Source organism: Symphodus melops, assembly GCF_947650265.1.
Source record: "Symphodus melops genome assembly, chromosome: 1".
Classification (NCBI taxonomy): Eukaryota; Metazoa; Chordata; class Actinopteri; order Labriformes; family Labridae; genus Symphodus; species Symphodus melops.
The window spans coordinates 35,434,412-35,453,678 of NC_136691.1; the positions used below are offsets into that span (position 1 = coordinate 35,434,412).

Below are 19,267 nucleotides of genomic sequence, written 5' to 3' on the forward strand. Positions count from 1 at the left end.
CCCCCCCCCCCCCCCCCCCCCCCCCCCCCCCCCCCCCCCCCCCCCATCTGCTTTCATCCAATCTGAGTTCTGTTTCCCAATTCCTGCAGTCGCCCCCTGCTGGCCTTTTGAAGTAGGCACGTTTAAACTATGTCCACATTGGCTTACCTTTTAAAACATGGCAACTATCACTTCTTAGATACAGTTTATACCAACAGTATACACAACAAGCAATGACTGATTATTAGCACTATTAGCCTTAGAAAAGCCCTGAATGAGTACTGAACAGTAGAAAAGGGACACATTTTTTTTCACTGATAGTACAAAAAAATAGTTTCTAATATGTGGATTCATTGGATAGATGGATGGATGGATGGATGGATGGATGGATGGATGGATAGATAGATAGATAGATAGATACTTTATTGATCCCGAGGGAAATTCAACTACTTATAACTAATTAGTTGAGGAATGAGGAACGGCTAAACCCCCCAAAATAGGCAGTTTAAACACCTTTTGTATTATCACACACTGAACATAACATACATGTTACCATGGTAACAAAGGAATTTTCTTGGTAATATAGGTTGCGTTAATATCCCTGTTAGTCTCTAGTCTTATCTCCTATCCTGACATTGCTTACACAGAATGACTCCATCAGAGCTCCCCTGGAAATCAGCCCACCTTTTCTGGGTGTTTAGTGCACACCAGACTAAAACCGACAGCTTTCAAACTGGCTTTTATGAACAAAACCTCCAGTTCAAAAACAGCAAAGTGTACAAAAACAAAGCCCTAAAAGTCCTCTATCGTGCCATAACAGCGTTTGCAGTAAAAGCATGGTGAAATCAGTGTCTTTCTGGGAACACTGCTGGTCTTTTGATGTTTGTCTTGTTCTTCAAAGAGCTGCTCCAGTGACGTAACACAGAGAAAGCAAAGGAAACTGTGTTTGAACTTGGCAGTGTGTTGACTTCCATGGAGCTACACAACATGTACAAAGTCTTAATCATACAGTTTTATGTATGTCTAAATAAAGAAGAATGAGGACAAATCTGCAATCCCAACCCAGGAAACTGCATCCACGTAGATGCACAAAAAAAAGTCAACACTTTCTGAACTCCTGGCACTCACTTCTCTTTTGTCTTCCATCCATTTTTTTTTTTTTTGAACCAGTTGATTAAAAAAGTGGTATTTCCTTAAGTCCTTCCATTCCAGAGGCACTCTCCACTGACTTTATTAATTAGTGAGTTCCTTTTTTCTCCCCCTCCCCCTCCCCCCTCCTCCTCCTCCCCTTATACTCCACTCTCGTCTAATTTTTGGGGGTATGAAAAAGAGCTCAGAACAAAGCAGAGCAGATGAAATGAATTGTTATCCCTGCTAAAACCCTCAGAAACTTCTCTTGGCCGTCAGATTTTCCCCCAGTGTCTCCGCCCGTCACCATTGTTCTTTAACACTCTGTGATATGAACGCCACTGGCGGCGTTGATTACTGCTCCACCCCCCACTCCTCATCCTTCACAGCTGTGGTTCACTTTCCAAATATTAACCATTAAGGACGCTTGCTGCGTGTCCACTGGGTCTCTTTCATTGAAAATAAAGCAATTCAAGATTTCTTTTATTGTAACATTATTACAGAGCTCTTCAGATGTCACCATGGTCTTATTCTTGTCCTTTCATGTCGGGATTAGGCGTGTCTAAAGCCATTTTCTTTTGTGTGAATCACCAAGGCAGAAGCCCTGAGATGCTCTGTGACTAGAATGACTGTAATGCATTGACAGAAGTGTGAAGGAAAGATTAGGCTGAGTTAGGGAAGAAGACAGAAGACAAAGATGACAAGTATTAAACAGGATGGTGGCGTGCGAAGTGGGAGACTCTGGGGGAACCATTCATCACAAAGCCCAGAGTCTTATGACAGAAGGAGGCAGCTGATGGTGTCAGTGCTGCAGGCTGCTTTTTAGTAGTCGTGCTAGCTTGTGTGCTTGTTGTGGAAGATTTAACGAAACTAAACTGAAATGTTATTCACGCTTTTAACACCAAATGTCTTATCACAAAAAAATAATAAAAAATCTAATTAAAAAGGGAGGAAAAAACAAACCTCAAAAGACACCATAATCTCCGGGGACGACAGCATATTCCCAAGAACAGCTAAAGCCATAAAAGATATCCGAGAAGATTTCCTTACACTGGTCTCTGTTAACAGTAAAGTTGATGGAAAATCCCACTACTCAGGACACATCAGCACCCCAATGGTCGAGATGAAAATCCATCAGCTTGTTTACAACTTTGTCTCTCCTCTATGCCGCCTTATTAGAAAGCTAACTGCTGATTAGGACTGAAGAATATTAGGGGGGGGACTAATGTTGCAATATTTTTTTCTTTCTGTGAAATATATTATCAAAAAAAAGGAAATTATGGGACATAAATGCAGTGTCTTTTTATTTAATTGTAATTCAATAATACTACGTTTTAAATTATTTGGGTCTTCAGTCCTTTCCTGATTATAAATCTAAACTCCAGCCGTCTGACAGCTGCTGTGGCACACACAGAGTGGAAGGACAGGAAGGAAGAACAGGCGAAGCAACATGTTGCCTCATAAACCGTGCTCAATGAACTCTTAGCTTGCACATGGAAATTACTTAATTTACTCACCGCTGTTAGCACGAGCAGCGTGAAAGCCCTGCATACATAAAGAGAAGATTTGAGACATGTACATCCCTGAGTGACGTTTGGAGCGCAACCTACTCACACCTCTTAAATCCACTGCTTTGTGACTCATGTCATGTTGGGTTGTTGTCTGTTTACAGCCTGCCATGTGCCACTGGAAGCTGGGTGCAAAATGAGTTGCTATAAACCACCAGGTGTACAGAAATGTCCCCCGCCGGATGCCATTAAATTTACAAGAGTGACTTTGGTATTTCTCAGCATAATATGGAAATCTGTGTGATGCAGGTTTTAATCCGTTTGACACTTCTTACATCTCCTCCCAACGTCGAGAAGAGGTTGTGGCCCCAGAGTAACTCTTTATTGAATATTAACTATGACCTAAACTTAAGGGTAAAGCTACGTTGAGGAGTCAATCCATTAGTCTCTGTCTGACCTGTCACCTCATTGTTGTAGTGCCAGCGTTCACTCTGCTGCTGCTTGTTCTGGATGAAGAAGGACATATATATAAGATTCTCTCATGTTCATCATAAAGGGATTTAAACCCACATGGAGTTGCTGAGCTTTTGAGATGAAGAGCTTCAGGCTTCAACGCTTAACAAAAGCATTGAAATAGCACTGTGCACTTTTGACCTGGTCTGAGCTTGCAGGGAAATCTTGTAAATCCCAGTAATCCTCAACACTATGATTTAACTGCAGGGTTTATCATTTCAGCCTCACCTTGTCCTGCAATTCCGTTATTTTTGTACAGCAAATGTCCTGTAGATTCACCAGAATAACAATCAATAGATGGAGAGAAGAAAACATTGTGTTCTTTGATTTTCCGGTAAAGTGTGGTGGGGTACATTGTGTGACAAAAATAGAGCCAATCAACAGCAGCAGGGATTAAAGGCTGGTTACATGCCTTTCTAACATTACACAACTCTGCCAGAGGGTAAAACAGGTGTAGAGCTGTAGAAGGAAGGACATAGTACGTAACGGAAAATGAGGAGAAACAGGAGGTGGATTTACTTTTTAGGTCTGTAGTCTGGGATGCTTCTGTCCAGGGAGATGCGATCACTGAGCTGAGCATTGTAGCCGTACTCCTCGTACTTCCCCTCGGCATCTCGGCTGTCCTCTCCCAGTGTGGCGGCAGCTCCCCCCTGGCCAAGACCTCCGGGGCCCTCAACCAGCCCCATGGGCTTCGCCAGACCTGCAGAGGAAACGACACAACAGAGAGACAATCATACAGATGGACATGGCAGGAATCAGGAGAACACACAGAGAGAAACAGACAGAGACAGGCAGGAAGAGAGGCCACGCAGAGGGGCATATGATTGACATTTTTCTAGCTGTTTGAGGAGATTGGTGTATGGCAACACGGAGACTCAGCGGGGCTCATCCAGAGGGCATCATTACACTGTCTGTCTGTGAAAAAGCTGCCAAACACCCACATGGACACAGATGTCACAACGGAGCAGAACAGAGCAGAAACTGGGACCTCAGAGTTACACAACACAGCCTAGAAAGAATACATAGAATAGAACTGAATAGAATAGCCTTTATTGCCATAGTATAACGAAAATAGCTGTTCTTCTCTTAGATAAAAAAAAAATTAATAACATTCAAACTATTAAAGCACTGAGCCAAACACACATCGGTGTTTTTTTTAAAACTTATCAACTGTGGTAGTTTAAAACAATTTTTTTAGAAAAGCTGGTGCATTCAGTGCTAAATTCAAAAAGTCTTATTAGCACTTTGGACAGTGAATCATGTCTTGTTGTATCTGTAGCAGCTACAGGAAGGCAAACCTGTCCTGAGAAGTGACCTCCAGCACTCAGCTTAAACTCTAGGTAAAGAACATGTTGTGATGTAAATCAGTTGACTTTCGTAGGTGGAGTGTAGGAAGGGTTATAGGCAGGGGAAGCAATTTGGGAACAATACAGAATGCACAACAGTGTAATTAGATAAAGGATCTCGTTATTATGAGGTATGTTTAATTGAGCACTATTGTACCTTGCCATTGTTTTAAAAATGGCCACAATTATATAATACACGTCCCCATGAGAACTCTAATTTACCCAGATTAAATGTTTCCACTTTGCTGCATGATGGAACAGATGCACGCTGGGCTGCTAAACATGGTCACTGTGACTCCTGACATCAGTGAGGGACTTTTACTTACTTTACTGTTTTTAAAAGTTGTCACAGATTACTGATTAGTTTGTTTTTTTTTAAATCTAGATTGACATGTGCTAAACCACTACATAAAATAGTACCTTCAAAACTAAAGATAACTTGCTGAATGTAATCAGAGCTGAAGGAAGTAAAGTAGCTTCTAGTTGTAAGTACAGCTGCACGTTAAGTGTGATGCTATGCAACTGTAAGTTCTGATCAAGTTGTCTGATTGGACAAGAAGCACTGAATGACGGCTGATAAAGAGCACAACATCACTTGAACTTTCGCAATGTGGGACACTCCAACTCAGCCGGGTGTCGTGAAAACAGCTCACTAGTATTTCAGCCGGTTAGCAGGGCTTATTGGTTGAATCAAGTCATTTGAAGTGATTAAAGCGGGAGAACACACTAGGATTAAAAACACCGACAATCAGGGACAAAGACACATAGGTGAAGGTAATCAAGGTGGGCTAACACGTACAGCACCAACATGAGGAAAAGGATCTGAAATGACAGAGGCCTAGTCCACACATGCTGTAGGCTCTGTGTGTAATGGTGGTCACATGTAGACATACACACAGTTGAGTACAGGATTCACTTCCAATCTATAGTTGTCACTATCGTGTTTCAACCAAAGGATTAAATCAACCAATATAAACACATTTTGCCCATGTCTCACTCATGTAGTTTGCTGTTTTATAAAGGCAACATAACACTGTTTATAACAGAACACGAGCACAGCTTGTTATCTTTGACACCTGGCCTGCAGCCTCATGTGATCTGTGATATTGCTAAACTGTCTCAGGTCAAGTACAAGCTCAGCTCTTCCCTCTTTGGCTCCTCACTCCGTTTTTTTGTTTGTTTTGTTTCTGCACAAATAAATAATAATGTGCAGAATGTAACTCAGCAAGCTTTGTTTTACTAACTTTCATTTCCTCATTAAGAAGAAAAATGAATATGTTTTCTGAGGAAATTAACCTGATTTTCAGAAGCTTCTGTATGTCACGTCTTAATACATTTAAAAAAATAAAATAAACCCTTTTGAGCCATCTCGTGAGTTAATATTTTTTAATCCTGACTGCTCTATCTGCATTTTGGAATTATGCATGTGCATTATTAAACTGGAGTAGATTGTTTTTTTGTTTTAAATACACAGATTTGTAAAGTGACCTTTAGTCCAACGTGGAGCTTTTACATGGTAACAGAGACTTAATGCCTCCATAAGCCTACATTAGAAACATTACAGTAACAGCGTGTAGCTGAAAAATAACCATGAAGCAGTTATTTCCACAGTGTTTGCTCCATGCAGCTTCTTTTATCTCTAGGAAAGAGGCCAGATTGTGTCTGGGAGTGCTTGCTGGTGACTAAGAGCCAGTTCTTGGCCCCCTCATGTTCAGCTCCTCTGGTCTAACACAACCTAATTCAGCACCAGATTTCATGCGTCCAACTTAAAATACCCCTCTGCTCTCATTAAAATGACTCATGGCTGCTATTTAACAGGCCGTCACTTTGGTGCTCTGACAGTGACATTTTCAAAAGGAAAGGAGAGAAATGGGGCGCAGAGTCAGAAATAAAATCCTGGCTGGATGGGAAAAGAAACACGTCTTCACTGATTCAATGGATCTGTTTCTGGAACGTGAGCACAGCAGAGCGCAGCCATGATCAGAACACATATTACAGGAGAACTGTAAGATCACAAAGGGATAAAAATAAAAACGTGCAAACATGTTATTTTGTCTTTCTGAGGATAATTGGTGGTTCATTTGGTGGCTGTTTTGACGTAATGTTGATAAATGAATGAAAAATACGATTGAGAGTTTGTTGAGACTCTGTGCGTTTCCTTGTCTGACTTCCTGTCATTCTCTTCAGCGTGACATGTTCCTGCAGCGTACTCCGTCGACAATAGACCTGCAGCATCTGAAACGGCGCAGAGCGTAGTAGCGCTGTTGTCATGCTCCGGAGACACAATGATTGACTGGGCGCGCACAAAGTTGGTGGAAATAGGCGGTTACTCACTCTTGCTCCAAAACTGCAATATGTCAGTGACCATCACAGGTCATTCTGGCTTCCCCAGCCTGAGGCTGAGGCACTTTTGTATGCACGGTCCATGGTAAGGCTGAACGATTAATCGTTTTCTGATCGAAATCGCGATTTCAGAAAACGCTGTCACGTAATCGCCAAAGCCGCGGTTTTTGGCAGTGCTTCTCCCGACTGACCCAGGAGCTGTTGTCAACTAATTTACACACGCCGTCTATTCTGTCACTGCGTGTGTGCGGGACTTCTTTAGCCTGATACACAGCTCGACAGATAGCTAACAGTTTTCCTCCAATAAAGAAGCTGAAGTTTCTTTGTCCAGTCTTTAATCAAAGAAGCACTGTAAAACTAAACAGACATCAAAACACAAGTTATTCATCTCATAGTATGCTAAACAACCCAAAAGTCTGCTAGCTTGATACTAACGTCTATGAGAACTTGAATAGGAATGCTAGTGGTTAGCATCGCGAATGTATCAATTGTTGTTATCTCACGTTGTGACCTTATTAAACATACTCAAAAGAAACAATGCAAGATCTGAAAATAAAATGACGCTCACAGGCAAATGTTTCGGCCATATGGGTAGGACAGAATATAGAGACATTGTTGGCTTCTCTTGTTGCATAACTTCTGTGAGCTCAGTCACCTACGGCAACCCCAAAGGCACCAAATATATCAACACTCAAAACTGTCAAACTGACACTAAAAACAAGAACATCACACCGTATGTGTTTTTTCTTAATAAATAAATCTGAAATTAATTCTTAACTTTAGTTTTCAGTCTATTAATTTAGACTTCTGGAATTTAAAGTTTGAGCTGGTATGTAATTTCCTGTCATGTTTGTAAATGTTACTGTATATTGAGAACATTGCACAAGCTTGTGCAATGTTCGTGATAAAAATCGAAATCGAAATTTCTGCCAGAAAAATCACAATTCAATCTTTTCCTAAAATCGTTCAGCCTTAGTCCATGGACTAACACAGGAAGGCTGTTGTATTGCAGAAATGAAATACACACAATTTACATATAAACCTTCAAATATAAAATCCCATGTTGTTGTTGATATTTCTTTACCTACTTAGAACTTTAAAAAGCTTAGCTCATAGAATATTAAGCATGGTGTGAATCGGACCACAGACAACATTGACCCTTTTATGTGTGAAATAACAGAAAGAAAGGAGCTTTGCTTTAGCTCTCATAACAACAAATATTAGACTGAGGATGCATTCTACTCAGTGGTGACGCTAAACACATAAAACACCTGCTAATGTTGGAAATGCATTCTGATAATGGATGGGAGTCTGACACAAACAGGCAGGGGAAGCTAAACTTAAATTATGAATTGGGTGTTTTATGGGTTGAAATAAATGTAGCTGCTTGAACACAGTTTTAAACCCATGCAAAGCCGGGCTTTTATATGAAGAAGTAATGAATAAAGCTGGATGACAAATGAGCCAAAGCTACAAATAAGAGAAAATGAGTCTTTCCCGTCTCTGCAGTTTGTGCTGTTTTTGCAGATGCGGTGTTTTTTGTCTACCCGTGAGGTGTGAGGGCTTAAATTTAGCAGAACAACAGCAATCAATTGTCGAGAGATAATTTTAGGGTCTAGTGCTAAAATTTTTCCAAATCATAGTGGTTCATCTCCTGACATGCCTGCTGTTGTTTTGATCTGCAGATCGAGATTTTATGCAGCTCTCAATATTTCATAGATTTGTTTTGGCCTTTGAAGGCTTTAAACCCCTCCCGAAGAAGCGATTTCCGTCTTCCTGAAGCCATCACTGAATCCTCTCACCATCAATATTCAGAACTCTGCTGTGTCACTTTCGACACGAATAAATCCACTCTTACTCTTAAATCATTCATTAAAAATGGGGTCATCTTTGAGTGTGAGACTGGATCTTTTAAAGGCCAAATCAGACACTTTGGGAAGGTTATTGTATAATTTATGGCAGTTATGGGTTTAATGCAGCGTGTCAGAGGGATTTGGACAAATGGCTTTTAGGGAAAGAGCTCAGAGACAGACGAATATTTCAAGGTTGGAATTGGCACCTGACTGTTAAGGGATCCAGCTGACTTGTCTGATGGAGAGTCAGAAGCAGAAGTTGGGCTTTGACTGACAGAAATGAGAAGAGTCTGTTTAGATGAATCTTACAGTACAAATTTGAATGAAGTCTTAGTTGACAGGGCGAGATCTAGATGTGCACAGAAATACTCCCCATATTTGTTCCCATTTATAAAACAGTGTCAGCAAGTGTGTACTTATGCAGCGACTGGGCTTTTATTCTTTGTCATCTTTTTTTGACCAGGACATAACAGTCCACTTGCTGGATGCTTTTATACAAAGTGCCTCACTGGATCATGTGCACATACATTTTTAACTTCTGCATTCGCCGGGGGGATAGCTCTTAATCCTCACTGAAGACACAACCCACAGTCCGATTCTTTATTTTTTGAAGACACGGTATGAATCAAAAGCATCTATTTTTGTTTGCAAACAACCCATTTGTGGGTTTTAAAAAATGGTGCTGTGCAAAAGACGCTTATGGGTTTCGCTATTGATTTATTCATGCATATTACATTTTGCATGACTTTGTTTTTATTAAATAGATTTCAAAAAAGAAACAAAACAGAGAGCATATAAAAGATGGATCAAAGCCAAGCAAAGCAATTTAAGCACACCCAACAGTCTGCAGGGCTTTATCAAAGCAGCTGCTTAAAAACAAAACCCTGAAGAAAAAGATTAAAACTTTGCAGATCAAGCTTCAAATGTGCATCCGTTGTTTAAATGTCACAAAACAACCTCTCCATCATTAGAGTGTTTCTGTAGCATCTTTTAACTTCTGCTGAAGTGCTTCAGTCAGACAGAAGGCAGTGTATCAGATTGTCAGGCCTCTCATCCCATAATGGAGTTTTCTTCCATCAGGCAGAGGAAGTGAAAGTGGAGGGAAGCAAAATAACGCAGAAAACAAAGCTGGCAGCTATTGTCCTGCTTCCAAGACTCACACAGAGACACAGAGGCCCTCTAGACTCGAGTCTCCGGCCCTGGAGGGTATCCGTGTTACTGTGTGACACTATGCCGTTATGCCAGATGGCTTGTCCATGACGTGAACCCCACCCATGCTTGTCAAAATGCCACCACACTAGCTGGTGCAGGGCCTGCTAAATCCCTCCTGTGGGAGAAGCCAGTTTGCAGCCATTCAGCTCCAATTACAAATCTTCAGTAGCACCCGAGGATTCGAGGCCATCCAAATATGGTGATTACTCCACAGCTCCTGGAGGGCCGAGGCTGAGAGCTGAGCTCTTCATTGGTATGCGCTGTTTACTTACTGTCTGTGTGTCCATCTGTTGATATGAGGAACAGACGCAGCTCGATTTTTCTGTGGAGGCCACACTGCAAGCTCGGCTGGCATAGCAATTATCTGATATCTTCCTGCAGTTTCAAGGAATTTTAACTCATCAATTCAGCGGCGATGGATATGAAGAAAGCTGACAACAAGCCTTTGTTGAAATAAACAGCATAGAGTGGTTTTATGTGCATTTGCAGAAGAGAACATCTTTGGGGGTTTTTTTCATGCCCTAAATACTGCAAAAAAAAGTTTATTACATCTTAAAGGTTATGAATAAAAAAGTGAATGGTGAATCGTAACCTGTTTAACATTAAGGGATTCATTTCCTTGTATGTGAAACGAAAATTTTAATTCAGGCTCGCCAACTTGTCTAAATAACATGGTTATTTGGTTAGCTGAGTGTGGCTAACATTAGCAGTGCTAGCAGGGTCATCCCCTATGTTCCCCGAGTCCTATGTTCCCTGACCGGGGAATACAGGACCCTTTTATTCAAAAAGGTTCTTATGTTCCTCGATTGTCCTTAAAGGGGTCCGATGTTCCCCAGTTGCAATACATACCGGGGAACATCGGACCCTCTTTCTAAAAAAGGGTCCTATATTCCCCGCTGTCATAGGCGGGTTAGGGTAAGGGTTTCAGGTCCTCTTGGGGGAAAGCGGGGAACATAGGACCCTTCCTGTGCTACATGTGATTCTGCATTAGTCTGGTCGTGTGCCAGTTTAACCCAACACAGTCTACATACACTAACTAACCACACTTCTCCTAGCAGATACTACGCGTTCTATATGCTTGTTTACAACCGGGCAGAGCCACAGCCAGTCTATGGCTGCAGGCCTGTCCAGTGTCCGGTGGCCTAATCTATAGAGTTTGAGTATAACATCTGACTGGCACTGTGAGCAGACACACAAAAACATTAATTGATTTAACCAACAATAGTAATTCTAGTGCCGACTAGCGAGAATGATGATGATGAACCCTTATGTCCTCATTAACGTCAATTATCTATTATCTCAGAACCCTTGAGCTAACAAGATCGTAATCTAAACCTAACCAGTCCTGAAATTCACTAAATGTGTTTGGTTAGCAGCAGACACCTACAATAATTTATTATGTTCAATCGAAGTATTGTTCTTTTCTTAAACATAAAGTGCTTTAAGAAAAAGATTCAGGAGTTAAATCAAATTACATGTTTCCCTTTCTATAGTTGCATTATTTCAACTTTAACTATTGGTCTTGCACGAGCCTTGAACACGAGTGAGAGAGCTGTTAGTTTGTCACATCCATCACTCCCAACAACCTCCTCTGCAGATTTCTAGCAGTCACTGGCTTAATGCAGCGATGCCAGTCAGAGTGTCAGTCAGACAACTTAATAAAGTTATAAATACACAACTAAAAAACTCCATAAAGGAGTCAACAGAGCGTCCACCTATTACCCAAACAACAGTGTCCTACACCGGAAGGTCCAATGGCAACTCTAAGAACCCAGAACAGAGTACAATTATACAGCAGTGCAAATTATAACTAGTAACCACCCAACCCAGAGACGATTTCTCAGTACCATACAAAGTTCATGATTGGGCAGGTAGCTTAGCGGCTAGAGCTGTGCCACATGCACAGAGGCTAAAGTCCTCGAAAGTGAGCTGCCTGGCATCAAATACGACCTGTGGCTCTCTTCCTGCATGTCATTCCCCACTCTCTCTCTCTCTCTCTCTCTCTCTCTCTCTCTCTCTCTCTCTCTCCAATGTCTGACTCTATCAACTGTCCTGTCTCTCCAAAACAGCATAAAGAGCCCACAATTAAACTTAACCCCTTGACGCCCATTGTCACGAATTTGCATCAAACCGCTTCCGCTCCAAATGCAGCCAAAATAGCGTCCGTATTCCTCCACTGCTGGCTGATGCACTTTCAATACATAGCTAGGAACGTTTTGCAAGCATCAGTTTGTCATAGGACCAGTCGGAGACAGAACAACATCCGTTTTATGTGCTATGTATGTGCTATTGTTATGTAATATCTATTTATGTGCTAAATAAGTGTTCTCAAATGAATGTAGCATCTGTTTGAAAGCAGAAACACATGTAAAAAAATGTTTCAATACTTGGAAACAAATTCAGCCGTCAAGGGTTTAAGTCATTTGTGTCCACTGTCAAGTTGTAAAACGTCTTTCATTGTGGCAGGCTTGAGTTAAGCTCCCTGTTTTGTAACATATACCAACGCAGCGTCAGTGAAGCTTTTGCTATTATTGCACAACTACTTTATTAAAAATATTAATAAATTATAAATATGAATATAAAAAATATTACTATAGACAAACCATACCAACCATCATGATATCAAACCCAGTGTCCATAACTAACATATCAGCTCCACATTAGGTCATGCTGTTGTAACTCCATCTGAATCTATGCATTTTGAGGCAATGTCAGTTTCAGGGTACAATAATGTGTGATAACAAAGGCCAATAAGGACTAAAGGTTACAGGTCAACTTCACGACCAATTTGCATTGGTTTAGATATATTTTATGTAATTATGTCTGAATTACTAAATTTATAAGAAGTGGTGGCACACAGTGATAAAAAAAATGGTGAATTTGTCAACAATCAGAGAGCAGCAGGCAGAGGAATATTTATTGCTTACAATTTAATATCCAGATCAGAATACTGGAGTTCATAAGCCTCCTTTAATAAATATCATCATTAAATTTTAGAGATGAAATCACACATGACTCCAGGCCAGCAGTGTAAATAAGAAGAAAGCTGGCTCCATCTGAAGGAGCCATTATTGTCTGAGGCTGACAATGATTGTCAGGTTAGCCACAGAATTCATTATCCTGATTCCTCAAGGCTGAGCAGAATTGATTCTTATCTGTTTCTGAAACTGTTTTGTCGACCAGACCAGAGCCACATCTGCATGTCATTATCGGAATATATTTAATATCATCAGGGTTCATATCACTGTGATGTGGCGTCCCTGCAGCCGCCATTACACCCCGCATGACAACAAATAAGTCACACTGCGATCAGTATCATGAAGACACTGTCAGAGCATCAAGTGTGTGTCAGCATGGAAGGGAAAGAGTGTGACATCTCTCGCTTCTCATCTAGTCTTTTCCCCAGCAGGCTTAGCATATAAACAGCGCTGGTTTCTTTGCCATAATTGGGCATTACAGATAAGAAGCATATCTGGTGCTGCAGCTGGGCCTGCAAGGCCGCCATCCCATCAGCACCTACACATAGTGAGAAGGCCAGGAGTGACATGCATGGCTGATGACAAGAGGCTCAGTACGACCATGAGCTGAGGGACCACCGCCAAGAGGGCACAACGACAGCACCGGTCAGTGGAGAAAAGTGAAAAGTAGCATATTTGATTATTTCAAAGATTGATTGATATCTAATAAAGGCTAAACCAATATCTGTTTTCTGAAGAGGCTTATCTTCAGAGGATGTGACAGAAAAGAAAAAAAGAAGAGAGGCAACGAAGAGAAAAAGCAGGTTTCACTCCAGTCATATCAGAACTTTAAATGTTTTATACATAGCCTTACATTTAACCATTAAGAGGATAGATGGATGGATGAATGGATGGATCTACCCGTTTCTAGCCTCTAAAAATATCTAAAGCTTGAAACGAAAAGTATGTTGTTGTTACCCAATGACATAACATTTGCCGTATATAAAACATTTGCTCTGCATGAAAACTTTTGATTATCATTTGCGTTTTTTCCTTGGGTCTTCAACTTGGAAGAAATTAATTACTTATGTTGGATAGCTAGGCCGACAGCGTATCTCAAAATATCCACATCTAATCAAACTCATCTGTTCTAAATGTTCCTTTCCCTCTCTTTCAACGTGGTAGCAGCTAATCTTATTTGTGTCTGGCGTTCATTAAGTCAGACGACTGGTCTTCAGCAGGTAAGTACCACATGAAGGTATTTGTTGGTTCTAATGCAGTGCTTAAGGTCAAATAGTTGCTTTGTAAGCCTGTTAACAAGCTTAAAACCGCCTCATCTGATTACACGACAACGGTGGCCTCCACAGCAGAGCTGAGCTACTGATAACCCTCATGTTGCTCTTTTCTGCACTGAGCGGGCGGCTGATAAAGCTTGACTGTTGTTTTCCTGTTGGGAGTCCGGTGACCGTCCATCAGACAACCATAAAGAGTAATTCTGCAACTTCTTTATGTCCTTCAAATCTAATTGGACCCCGCTGCAGCTCCCACGACATGCCATTGGTTGGCAATAAACAACAGAGGGAATGGGCAATTACTTCATATCGCTGTTGGACATGGTAATAGTTATTGGCACACACAGAGTCCCCCTCTCACCATAGTTATTCCCAGTGGCCATACTATACATTTGTGGCCTGGCACAATTGAGAAAAAGGAAATCAGTGGCATGAGATATGACAATGTGATTGAATGTTCCATTATACACAACTATGAATCTTTGCATTTTCTGTTTCGGACCTTGATTGTGGCGAAAGTGATAGAATAGTTTGTTTAGGGATTATTGATGGCATTCGTCATTCTAATATTGAATGTCTGAATTTGTTAAATTAATAAAATAATCACAATTTGCTGAATCTAAATCTACATTTGGAATGACGTGTTACGTTCTAATATTCAGTGTTATTATTAGTGAATTTACCTTATTAAACTGATTAAACTTAAAAAGCTTTACAATTCCACTATTTCTCTTGTAGGGCTTTACACTTGCAGAAAACTCCTGAAAAAGTCAAACAGGGGCTATATGTGGTGACGCAGACAGACACATTTTTTCACTCGGACTTCACCCAGAGTTTCTCCTGCCACACCCCTATATTTGTTCCACAGCAAGTCCAAGTGGGCTAATTTGAGGACACAGCAGAATATCATCCAGAGAATTCACCGGGATCAATTCAATGGGATCTGTCCACATTTGTTCCTCATTGATTCCCCAACAACTACGTCAAATTTGCCTCTTTATTTTTTTATTGAGTAGATTTCAGGTAACAGTGTAACAGGCAGTCACTTCAAACACATTCAAAAATGTCCCAGCGATCTGAACTGTGCTGGAAAAGCAGTGACTGTCAATAATTAAAGATGATGATGAATCTGCTAACTTTTTTTGATGAATTTATTCACGGTCATTTTAGTGCTGAATTACTCTTATGGGTTTTTAATGTTTAGGGCTGCAATTTTTTATCTATCTGGAAATGTGTTGCACTGAACGATGTCCCTATCCAATAAATGTCCAATTCATACTCAAAATAAATCTCTTCTGACTTCATCTAGCCTTCAAGGAGATTGAAAGCTTTCAGCCAACACTCAAGGCAAAAAATGTCAACTAAATTTAATTTTGCTTGAAAGAAATCTCTGCAATTCACATTTTCATTAAAAGCTGTCACAAGACTAATTACAGCTTAGAAACCCCCGTTTCAAAATCTCACATAGAAACACTTAGTATGAAGATAGCATTTCTTTGTCCTTACAGATTTTTGCAAACACAGAGTCTTTCTGTCCCGCCGCAGTGATACTGTGGGATTGACTGGCTCAGTTGCATTCTGTCTATATAAAGCAAAGTGACTGAGAGGATGCATTGTATTTTTTTTTTGTGCGGCATTGGCTGCTGGCTGCCTGCCAGATGCCAAGCATAACTCAAAGTGACAGAGTGACCAGCAAATAGCCGCCAAAGCTCGGGCATATACCAGATCCTGCATAAAAAGGTCTTGGATGCACAGTTTGGGGGCCATGACGCTGTGAAACATCCTTAACTTCATGAGAAAACAGTCAAATGGACTGTCAAGACATTTTTCTGCTTCTTTATAACATAAGAATCAGCTTTAACGAGGTGCCATATCTTCAAAAAGGAAAGAGAAGATCTCATTTTCTCCATGCATTTTTTTTCTTTTCTCCAGACTTTTGAATTCAGGGCAGCAGTGTTCAGGAGGGTGAATTGCGGTACAACAAAAGGCTATTTCGATATGTGACCTCTGCTGTTGACCTCCATGAAATGCAACAACAAATGCAGAATCCGAGTCCTCCAGCAAAATTCCCTTTACCTCACACCCCCGTTCAGCCTGAGCTTTAAGATCCTGTTATTTATACACATGATGAAGTCACTATTTCCCAGGAGAAAACCTCGAAACGTAAACAGACCTTGCTGATGGATTAGAAATCCATAAGTAACATCTTGCTAAGGAGAAACAGACCACCATAACTCTGATCCTCAGAACACGACATTGCAGCTTTAGTTAAAAACAAAACAGGTTTTAAACACCTGACTCAACCCAGTAGAGTAAGCAGGTTTCAGATATTTTGAGACGGAATGTAATTTTCTATTGTGAGGGGAAAAAATTGGACGATATGGATGGGGGCTTGTAGAAACAGTGACAGGCTTGTTACTATACATATGACATTAAATAGATCAGACTCGAGCAGTTTAGAAGGAGAACATAAGTATGTATATGTATGTGTATATATATATATATGCGCATTATGTAGAACTGATGAGAAATATGTGGAAACTACATGAAAAATGAATTTAGAATCTACTCTCAGGACAGTTAAGATTTTTGCTCCTTTAAAGTTTTTAATGTAACTCATTGATATTCATTTAATACGTTACACACTTGGATTGGACGATAATGCAGAAACTGTTGTTTTGATTATCACTATGAGCCATGCAATACAATTACTATATTTCATCTGTAACACTAGTTATTAGTGATTCATGAATGTGGAGAAATTCCACAGGAGAGCACCGCTTTACGTAAGACAGTCATGTAACACTGCCTGATTTCAAAGACGGCTGCTCTGCTGATGGGTTCAAATCTGCACCCAGACAAACGCCAACATAAGGAAATCCAAGTATGTCATTCTGTAATAAAGCTGTTACATTTGACTCTCCTTCAAAACTCAGACAGCTTGTTAAATCTCTTTCACCAGCTGAGCCTCCGGTGAAATGAACTGCTGGTGACACAGAGACAGACTTCCTCTGAGTGGCTTCCTATACAGACCTGCACACATCAATACTTAAAGCATAAGTTTATGTGAAGTTTACAACAAGTCAATTATGGGTGAGGGGTGTCACAGTGCGAGAGGCTGTTAAAGTAACAGCCCAGTAAAGTCTATCAATGCACATATGGCATGTATTGCACTGTACTACATCAGCCTGCTTGATTAGCTTCTTAACATGCTGCACACCCTCACTCACTGACACATTCGGCATGGTTTCATGTGCAGAATGAAGCAAGAGCAATGAGGTTAGAGGGTGAAAAGGTCAGAAATATACATGTGTCATAGTTTAGCATGATCACCATTTGGGCAAACGTGCCATTAGAAAGTGCTCTACACTGCACAAGAGGGTAAAGCAACTTTTTCATATTGTGTTTGGGGTTGCTCATATTCTACATTTTGATGATTATTTCTCTGCAAGAAATTCACAAGTTTCGCCCCGCTCTCAGTTTCCTACCGTTCAGCTGGTTGTAGACCACGTCCTCGAGCCTCTCCAGCCTCTGCAGAATGGACTGCCTGTCCACCAAGTTGGAAACTTTGCCATTCCTGGCTCGCAGCCTCTGGTCAGAAATACGCCCAATTTGAATTAGCTCCTCGGACCGGTCCTGGATCCTGCAGTAGACCGAGAACAGAATAATCCCCACAAACACCAAAATGTTGACGGTCAGTAAAGTTTTGATTTTGCGTGCCACAGCCATGAAAGAGCAGATTGTCCGGCTGACTCAGTCAAGCCCGGCAGCTGTCCGCATGTGTGGTGGTGGCCTGCGACGCTTTGCTTTGCCACTTAACTGTGTGATGCAGGAGGCTTGTTTTTCAGCTCGGGGAGAGAAGGTCAACTACGTTCAGCACCACGGACAGCTCCGGAGGCTTCGCTCACTTCTTACCCGGGTATCAAAGCCGTCACATGGACACTCAATGTGGAAGAGGATGCTGGAGGGCTCGGTGTTCGGTTTTGCTTTTTTTTTTTCTTCTTCTCCGGTAGCCGAGAAACAGCTGGCACGCGCTCTGCCGTCGCTCGTGCTACATATTACGAGCGAGACGTGACGCCAGGGAAGGCATTCATCTCCGTAACAGCCTACGGCAAAAGCAAAACATCTCCTTCTCTCCGACAAATCCTTAACCCAAATACGTCTCGTCCATCTTACTGGAGATACACTGCAATGAGCGCTCGCGTGGCAGCATCCTCGTGCTGCCCCTGCTCTGTTGTGACATCTCCTCTCTCAAAGACGTTATGGTCACTCAATCCGTCCCGAAACTCGAGCGGCGCCTGTCTTGAAAAATATGTGTATGCTTCAAAAACAAGGCGGCGTTTCACCCTCTATCTCTCCCTATCTTTCTCCCGCGCGCTCCGTCGCTCTCCCTTTGCTGACTCCCGTGTCTCGCGCTGTGTATTTGCTCTGTTAGTCCATTGTTGTTTCCCGTGACTGTGGTGTTACAGAGTCGGGTGAGTTGAGAGCAGATTTGCCCTCAAATGCGGTTGAGGATACACAGCCGGACTCTGGCATGCTGTCTCTCTCTCCTCCTCCTCCTCCTCCTCCTCCTCCTCTCTGTCAGGGAGGAAGCCGCCGCTGCGTCCTGACGTTTGCAGGCACTATCATGAATATGCACGAACCTTGTTGGACTCGCAGGATAGCACCAACAGCACGAGACGGCTGCGCGAGATGCGTCCTTCCACTCAGCAAAGCAGCCTTCCCCAAGTGTCACTTCATGAACTGTGATACTGTGTGCGAAGATGTGTTAACAGATTTTTGTTGCTATTTGTTTCGTAATGTCAAGGTTAACAGTTTCCGTGTCACCTCTGATGTCATCGCCTGCGGCAACGAAAAGCTTAATGCTTCTTATCCATGTAGTTTATCCTATGTATTAATTTGCATGTTATGTAAGTACCTCGCATAACATGCATGGTCAACCTCAGGACTATACTCATCATTTCACCAATCACATGCTCGGGTGGAAGTTGAACAGCATTAAATTATAACTAACATATCCTGCACATTGGATAAACAGCATGTTTTAATCCAATAACTGTAAAACGATGAAGCCGTTTAGTAGGCCTTTTGTTCTTTTTAATGTTTTTCATTGGATTTTCAACAAAACCAACATTT

The 19,267-nt window shown here is 41.4% G+C and overlaps 1 protein-coding gene across 1 annotated transcript in view; it reads right to left on the minus strand.

Annotated features, from left to right (window-relative positions):
- The window catches only part of galnt9 (polypeptide N-acetylgalactosaminyltransferase 9), a 94,787-nt gene extending 76,022 nt beyond the window's left edge, over positions 1 to 18,765 (minus strand). Inside the window, exons 1-2 of the mRNA XM_079348002.1 lie at positions 17,620 to 18,765; positions 3,648 to 3,828 (exon numbers count right to left, since the gene is read on the minus strand). Of these exons, the coding sequence (XP_079204128.1) occupies positions 3,648 to 3,828; positions 17,620 to 17,860 (422 nt within the window). The 5' untranslated portion in view covers positions 17,861 to 18,765. The remainder of the gene's footprint in view (positions 1 to 3,647; positions 3,829 to 17,619) is intronic.
- Between the last annotated feature and the right edge of the window lie 502 nt (positions 18,766 to 19,267).